The sequence below is a fragment of the Danio rerio genome, chromosome 1 (assembly GCF_052040795.2).
Source record: "Danio rerio strain M-AB ecotype USA chromosome 1, GRCz13ab, whole genome shotgun sequence".
Classification (NCBI taxonomy): domain Eukaryota; kingdom Metazoa; phylum Chordata; class Actinopteri; order Cypriniformes; family Danionidae; genus Danio; species Danio rerio.
Window position 1 is genome coordinate 10,269,213 of NC_141021.1, and position 9,009 is coordinate 10,278,221.

The window sequence follows — 9,009 nt, forward strand, 5'->3', positions numbered from 1 at the left end:
CGCTTACGAAGACGCTGAGCCAATGGCTGCTGGTCTGGAGGCGGGACTTAAATATGGTTACGCAAACTACTTAAAGCGCCCGCGTTTGAAGGGTAACGTGTGGTAAGTTCAATATTTATCACACGCAATGACCAAAATATTCGCTGCTTTCACCTGTTTTAACTTTCCATGCCGGTTTTGACAAGCTGTATACTGTTGTTTTGCCCTCTCTGTATGCATCCACTTTGTTTACACAAAACATGACTTGCAATAATTGTCGTCTTATTAAAATTGCAACAACACTGAAAGGCTCCTGTGCTGTAAACAGTTCAAATCAAGTGAAGCAGAATAGAAAGTAGCCGGCGTGTGTCCTGAGTGAATTGAGGAAGTTGTTCATATCTAACCTCATCATGTCTATTTTCACCTGTCACTTACTGGTGACACAGGGGAGGAGATGTACTCTCGCAGTTTAAATTGTCTTTCACTGCTGAGGTCAAAATGAGGATCTTGACATTTAATATTCTGCTATAAAAACACTCTTATCAGGATATTGTATTTTTGCATTCAAGTAAGCAGCCTGTTTTGATATAACTTTCAACCAGACTTTATAAAATCAACTATAACCGAAACCAAGACTTTATGAAACCCACAATAAAGTTTCAAATTGATTAATGATAGTTTAGGTACTATATCATTTACTAACATGAATTAATAATGAACAATATGTGTACAGCATTTATTAATCATAAATCAACATGTACCAATGCCTTATTAAAAACCCAAATTCATTCTAGTGTACTTTAGTTAATGCATTGTGACTACAAACATGACTATGAAACACTAGCCTATATACAGTATATTTACTAATGGTAACAAAGATTAATTTGCATTGTTCAATGCAATGTGTTGTTCATTGTTTTTTTATGTTAATACATATATTAACTAATGTTAACTGTTCATTCATTCCTTTTCTTTTCAGCTTAGTCCCTTTATTAATCTGGGGTCGCCACAGCGGAATGAACCACGAACTCATCCAGCATGTTTTTACGCAGCGGATGCCCTTCAAGCTGCAACCCACCTCTGGGAAACATCCACACACACACTCATTCACATTCATACATTACGGACAATTTAGCCTACCCAATTCACCTATTCCACATATCTTTAGGCTGTGGGGAAAACGGAGCACCCGGAGGAAACCCACGCGAACGCAGGCAGAACATGCAAACTACACACAGAAACTGCAACTGACCCAGCCAAGGCTCAAACCAGCGACTTTCTTGCTGTGAGGTGACAGCACTGCCTACTGTGCCACTGCGTCACCCCTAATGTTAACTAATACAACCTTAATGTAAAGTGTAACCTTTGAAATTTGTAAAATTATCAGGATGTTGCACAGGAGTCTTAATTGTTATAATTTTTAAGCCGTTTTATTGAACCGCAGAAAAGGTTTACATATAATAACAAAAAGAACTTTGTGTTTCGCTTCATTGCATTTACATATTCGAACATCATTTTTTTGGGGGGTGGGGGGTGCATGTTGGAAATAAACAGTGCCTATAGAAAAACATCATAGACCTTTAAAATAATTACGTTATTTGTCACAAAGCCTGAAATCAAATCACACACAAATAACTTGAAATTAGGGCTGCATGATATTGAAAAAAAATGGCATTACGATATTGTATTTTTCTGTGATGCATATTGCGATATTAAATATAGTTTCAAATGACTTGAATGGTTCTATTTAAAAAGAATTTGAAGATTGAGTGGAATGATTTTGTAGACCAGTACATCTGCATGAAATACAATAAATCAATCACAAGCATTGATATATACAGTAGCAAAGATACAAATAAAATAAACAGCTTTACTGTTTTCTGGGAGTCTAAAAGTATTCAGACACATAAACTGAAATTATCAGATATAAAAAAAAAGCACCGTAGGTCGTTAACCTTTCTTTAGATTACAAGCATTATAAATTCTTGTGCCAAGAAGAATTGGCTTGGAATTGGCTTGGCTTGGAACGCTTACACAGTCACAGACCTCAAAAACACATGCAAATTATTAAATTTTTGATAAATTTGTGGAGCTTTTGAAAAGTGTAACAATAAATCGCATGCATTTGTGGCTGTAACTGTGGATCCTGGTCAACTATAATTCTGACTATACATTGCAGATCCTGAGTATCCTGATCTGAGTATTTCAGAAACTGCTGATCTACTGGGATTTTCACATACAACCATCTTTAGGGTTTACAGAGAACGGTCTGAAAAAAAGAAAATATCCAGTGAGCGGCAGTTCTGTGGGTGCAAACGCCTTGTTGATGCCAGATCAGAGGAGAATGGCCAGAGTGTTCCAGCTGATAGAAAGGCAACAGAAACTCAAATAACCACTCGCTACAACCGAGGACTGCAGAAGAGCATCTCTGAACACACAACACGGCCAACCTTGAGGCGGATGGTCTACAGCAGCAGAAGATCACACCGGGTACCTCTCCTGTCAGCCACAAACAGGAAACTGAGGATACAATTTATAAAGGCTCACCAAAACTGCACAATAGAAGATTGGAATATTGTTGCCTGGTCTGATGAGTCTCGATTTCTGCTGCAACAATTAGATGGTAGGGTTAGAATTTGGCATCAACAAAATGAAAGCATTAATCCATCCTGCCTTGCATCAACGGTTCAGGCTGGTGATGGTGGTGTAATAGTGTGGGGGATATTCTCTAGGCAAACTTTGGGCCTATTTGTACCAATCGTGTCAACTCCACAGCCTACCTGAGTATTGTTGCTGATCATGTCCATCTCTGTATGACCACAGTGTAGTCATCTTCTGATGGCTACTTCCAGCAGGATAACACACCATGTCATAAAGCACGAATTATCTCAGACTGGTTTCTTGAACATGACAATGAGTTCACTGTACTCAAATGACCTCCACAGTCACCATATCTCAATCCAATAGAGCACCTTTGGGATGTGGTGGAACGGAAGATTCGTATCCTGGACAATCTATTTCCAATACCTTGTTGAATCTCCGCCACAAAGTATTAAAGCAGTTCTGAAGGCAAAAGAGGGTCCAACCGGGTACTAGTAAGGTGTACCTAATAAAGTGGCCAATAAGTGTATATTGCTGCTCTCTGGTGACCTGAAGTGCTTCTAATTATCCTCATTTGTACATCACTTCGAATAAAAGCATCATTATCCTGACAAGAGTCGCTTTTAGTTCTAAAAGAGACTCTTGTCTTTGTCATCTGACTCTTACATGGAATAAATTTGCAAACGGTCAGTCTAGAATTAGTGTGAAACACTGGGTGTGTTCTCTAATAACCACAGGACGTGAAGTGATGATTTATTGTGGTGAAGCCAAATATAAGACTTACTTTAAGGCCAACTTCCTCTTTTTAAAGCTCTAATTGTAATGCAGTGTTTGGTGAAGCAGAAACATGCACATATCTAAAATAGTTCTACCCAAAAAATATTTGCATAAATGCTGTGTAAAACAAAAAGGATTACCCAACTGCAGTGCAGCATGTAAATATAAAACATACTTATAATCATACACTGAGTATTAAGGATAGTTCCCTAAAATGCATTGTGCTGGAAAAAAGGAACATCCAGTAAGACATTTTAAATCAGGCTATCAGTCAAGCTATTTAGTTTCACTACCTCCTGTGACTCACGATGTTTGCCTGTTTGTTTTCCTTTATTATGTCTACAGCTAAACTGCAGTTTACACACAGAAGAGGAGTAGACACAATAATGGCAGTCAGGTAATCACATTTCATTTTTTGCATCTTGAAAACATAGAAATAGAAGTACTGAAAAGGGATAATTCACCCAGAACTAAAAGATCTGTCATCATTAATTCGTCCTTCACTTGTTTCAAACATGGTTGAGTTTCTTTCTCTAATGAACACAATAGAAGATATTTTGAAGGAAGCAGGAAAACAGTAACAGCTGACTTCCATAGTATTCAGTTTTTCATGGAAGTAAATAGTTGGTTTTAAGTTTTCTTCAACAGAATAAAGAAACTCAAAATGCTTTGGAGGCACTTAAGAGGTTTTGGGTAAACTTATGTTGAACTAATATGTAAATGAAAGCTTATGATTGGACAGAAGGTGATTTAGAGGTTAGATATACAGTAGATATAAAGGGAGTACACTGATTTGACTGACTAACCATTTTGAGTCAGACATATAAAAGCTGTTTCATGTGTTGCGTCTTGTGTGTCTATTATATTTCTTCATGTGATGGCAAGGCTGAATTTTCAGCATTTTCACAGCAGTCTTTAGTGTCACATGGTTCTCCAATAATCCTTTTAATATGCTGATTTGATGCTTAAGCAACATTTCTTATTAACTTTGACAGCTGATTAAGATTTTTGTGGAAATTAATAACATTCTGGGGCGACACGGTGGCTCAGTGGTTAGCACTGTCACCTCACATTAAGAAGGTCACTGGTTCGAGTCCCGGCTGTATGAGTTAGCATTTCTGTGTTTGCATGTTCTCCCCATGTGGGTTTCCTCCGGGTGCTCCGGTTTTCCCCCACACTCCAAAGACATGCGCTATAGCTGAATTGAGTAAACCAAATTGACCGTAGTGTATGTGTGTGAATGAGTGCGTATGGATGTTTCCCAGTACTGGGTTGCAGCTGGAAGAGCATCCACTGTGTAAAATGGGCTGGATAAGTTAGCAGTTTATTCTGCTGTGGTGACCCCTAATAAATAAAGCTGAAGAAAAATTAATGAATGATTAATCACATTTTTAATCAGGATTCTTTTGTGTAAGGATTTAAATGCCTCCAATATTTATTTTATTCAGTTGGATGTATCCTTGATCTTAATACACTTACAAATGCAAACCAATGCAGACAATTGCTTTTGCACCCTGATAAACATCACTTCAGCATTTTTGGCAAAAAGAGTCTGTGACAGATGCCAACAGTCACCAACAAACCCCTGAACAATCATAGAGATCTGTGACAACAACCAATGCTGTCACACACCCCCCATGCCAGGCAATGCCACTTCATAAAGAAAAACATTGTTCTGTTGTCTGCCGTTGGTTTAGTTAAGCACTAGCCTTTTGACACTGGACCACAAAACCAGTCTTTTACGTTACATTGTATGGGTCACAATTGTTCATTTATATTTTATAATATTATAATATAGGATTCCCCCCATATTGGCATGGGTTTCCTCCGGGTGCTCCAGTTCACAGTCTGAAGACATGCGCTATAGGTGAATTGGGTAAGCTAAACTGGCCGTAGTGTATGTGTGTGAATGAAAATGTAAGAGAGTTTTCAGTGATGGGTTGCAGCTTGGCATCCGCTGGGTAAAACATGTGCTGGATAAGTTGCCGGAACATTACATTCTATTCGGTTCATTGGTGTTGACCCCAGATTAATAAAGGGACAAAGCCTAAAAGAAAATGAAGGAATAATATTGGATTATAGATGTTCGAATAATTTTATCACGGAAAAATATTGTGCATCTTAACAAACCATACACCAATAGAAAACTGAAATTCAGCTTTCAGATGATTTCAGAAGATTGACCCATAGCACTGTTTTCATTGTCATGGACATTTTAATGCCTACAGACTGAACATGGGATATGTGCTGTAGTTACAGTTTTGTTGTTTACATGGCAAAGATAATAGTATTGTATAAAACTATAGTATCTTTATTAAAAAATGTACCATTTTTAGTTAAAAAAAATGTAATAAATAAAGTCTATCTTTTTTTGCAGGATGAGACTCGTAGGAACAATGACTGCCATAATCCTTATTATGTTCATTCTGGCTCAAGGTCTCGAGTGCTCCCAGACATGTAAATGTGATCAGATGTATTTCTGCAACTGTTCCTCAAACAACCTCCATCAGGTTCCAACAGTTCCATCAGATGTGCTTGGCCTTGACCTGTCTTTCAATCAAATTGAGTCAATCAACATGACTGATCTCAGCTCTTACAATGAGCTGATAATCCTCAACTTGCATAAGAACAAACTCAGGCATATACACAGGGATGCATTCAAGTCCCAACATAACCTGGAAGTTCTCGATCTCTCCTTAAACAACCTGAACAATCTCTCTCCGTCTTGGTTTCACAAGTTAAAATCTCTCCAGCAACTTAACCTTGTAGGAAACCCATACTCAACTGTGGGACCTGCTCCAATCTTCAGCTCTCTTGTAAACTTGAGGACACTTCACTTAGGTAGTCCTTCACTGAGAGAGCTACACAAGAATGGCCTAGATGTGCTCACTCATCTGGACGAGATGACATTTTTTGGCAGTAACCTGAGGTCATATGAGAACGGGAGCTTGAAAGCAGCTCGTCCCATCGGTTCAGTCTCTTTGAGTCTACAGAATTTGTTTGAGAGTGATCCAGAACTAGTTTCCAAGGTCCTTCAAGATGTCTCCCACCCTGAAACTCTGCTGATAATCAAAGATGTCACTATGAAAACAAACACATCTACAGAACCCTTCAAAGTGGTGAAGGAAGGTGGCACTAAGAGCCTGACTTTCCAAAACTCCTCCACCACCGATCAAGCCTTGACCTCTTTTTTAGAGTTCATGGATGGCTCTCCATTGTCTTTTATTGGACTTGAAGATATACAATTTGTTGGGATAGGAGAGTGGCAGAAAGCTAAATACACACATCATGACAGCCTACGCACAGCCTACTTGCGTAATATTGAAATAGAAGGTTTCTTTGGGTTTAGCAGCATGATAGAGTTGGGATTTCTTCTGAAGCACTTCCACAACGTGTCTGTGATCAATGCCACAGTTTTTGTGATTCCTAAGGAAACCACATTCCTGTTGAAAAATCTAGAATACATGGATCTCAGCCAGAATCTCCTGACAGACTTGACTATTCAACCAACACTGTATACAGGATCTGGCGCATATCAAAACCTCAACATGCTCAATGTGAGTCAGAATGTTTTAAAATCTCTCGGGCTGATGTCTAGGTTGGTCACCAATCTTAAAAAGCTCAAATATTTAGACTTAAGTCATAACAGTTTTGTTTCAATGCCAGAAAAGTGTAGTTGGCCTGTTACTCTGAGGTTTCTGAACCTTTCAAGCACAAAGTTAAGCACATTGACTCCTTGCTTGCCTTCGAGTTTGACAGTTCTGGATCTCAGCGAAAATGATCTTAAGGCGTTCAAGCAAAGATTTCCTCATCTCACTACACTTATACTGACAGGCAATCGCTTAATGAAACTGCCAGATGGGAAATTATTCCCAAGCCTAAGTACATTGCTGATACAAAGGAACGCCTTACGGATGTTCAACCAAAGCTCTTTGAGGAGTTTTAAAACTCTGCTTTACTTGGAGGCAGGTGCCAACAATTTTGTGTGCTCCTGCAAGTTTGTTTCTTTCTTTAAAAAGGACGTCGAGGATTTGATCACCCTACAGGATGGCCGTCAAAATTACGTATGTAATACTCCCTTCACTCTCAGAGGTAATGCGATTGACAGTGTCAGACTGTCTGTGTTTGAGTGTTATATGATCCCTGCCGTCTCAGTGCTTTGTTCTGGGATTATCACAGCACTCGGTCTTGTTGTGTTAACCTGCCACAAGCTTCATGTCATATGGTACCTGCAGATGACTAAAGCATGGATACAAGCCAAACGGAAACCTGCTGTTGGTCGATTACCTGAAGAGCTCCGCTATGATGCTTTTGTGTCTTACAGCCAACATGACGCTGAATGGGTCGAGGAGATTCTTGTTGCTGAGCTTGAAGACACTCAGCCTTCGTTTTCCCTGTGTTTGCACAAACGGGACTTCAGGCCGGGCCGCTGGATCGTGGACAACATCATTGACTCAATTGAAAAGAGCTATCGAACTCTGTTTGTTCTGTCGGAGCACTTTGTGAGCAGTGAATGGTGCCGTTACGAGCTGGACTTCTCACATTTCCGCATCATGGATGAACACAATGACTCCGCTGTCCTGGTGCTTCTGGAACCAATAAAGAAGGAGACGATTCCCAAACGCTTCTGCAAGCTGAGAAAGATTATGAACTCCAGGACGTATCTGGAGTGGCCTGAGGATGAGGACAAGAGAGATGAGTTTTGGAGCAATCTGAGAGCCGCTTTACAGAGAGACGAGTGTTAAGCTGTTGTGGAAAGATGGCCGGTGTCCTGACATTTTATTCTACCCATCAAATTATGCTGTATTTGAATAGTTCTGAGGTTGGGGTTAGGGATTAGGTAGGTTAGGGCGATATTACAGCTTCATATCTCTACATTAAAATTTACACTGGTAGCAAAATCTGATGGGTAGCATATTACGTCATCAAAATGTGCTACCTACTTGTTCAATGGGAGGTAGGACAATCTGACAAGGTAGGACAAATCGACAGAACGGGTTATACTGACAAATACATCCCCAAAAATATGGACATTATCCAATAATTTCACTGACATTTCCATTAACAATGCACCATGCAAAGTTTAAAATACTGGTAAAACACCTGTATGAACATCTGTATTAAAATCATTCATAGTAATAGATTTTGCATCATTTTTCAGACAAAGCTTTCCCAAAGACCAGTAAAACGAGAAAAAAAAAAGGAAAAAAAAGAATTATTGGGTTTACACATTTTTTTTTAAGGTAAGTGGTAGCAAACAATAGATTTGGACTGAATTTAAACAAACAGATTAAATTTAGTAACGTTCAACTTAATTTGAGTGTTTAAACATAGGCCACATAAAAAGTTTTCTACCAGTTACCTTAAAAAAAAAATTGTAAACCCAATGAATAATTTTTTTTCAATGGGGTACAATACCAACCATTTATTTACAGATTTGCAAGTTATTAAAATCCAAAATGAAAAAAGGCTGGAAGCTGAAATAAAACTGAAATTGTCACAAATAGAGGGCAATTGCACAAAAGTGGAATCAAGAATACTAGGATAACAAAAAGGGCAGCTTTGGGTCCTCCTGGCTTAGTCCGTAGCATGTTTGCTGATCCAGGATGAGAATGAGCCGCTATGTCAAGCCTGATGTTGATAGCCAGGATA

The 9,009-nt window shown here is 38.9% G+C and overlaps 1 protein-coding gene across 8 annotated transcripts in view; it reads left to right on the forward strand.

Moving 5' to 3' along the window:
- tlr2 (toll-like receptor 2) overlaps positions 1-8,496 on the forward strand; it is a 33,461-nt gene extending 24,965 nt beyond the window's left edge. For 2 of the 8 annotated variants that reach the window (XM_087235365.1, XM_087235367.1), the window contains exons 4-5: positions 3,703-3,754; positions 5,735-8,496. In XM_087235365.1, coding sequence (XP_087091491.1) covers positions 3,744-3,754; positions 5,735-8,102 — 2,379 coding nt within the window. In that variant the 5' untranslated portion in view covers positions 3,703-3,743 and the 3' untranslated portion in view covers positions 8,103-8,496. 8 annotated transcript variants of the gene reach the window in all.
- The last annotated feature ends 513 nt before the right edge of the window (positions 8,497-9,009 follow it).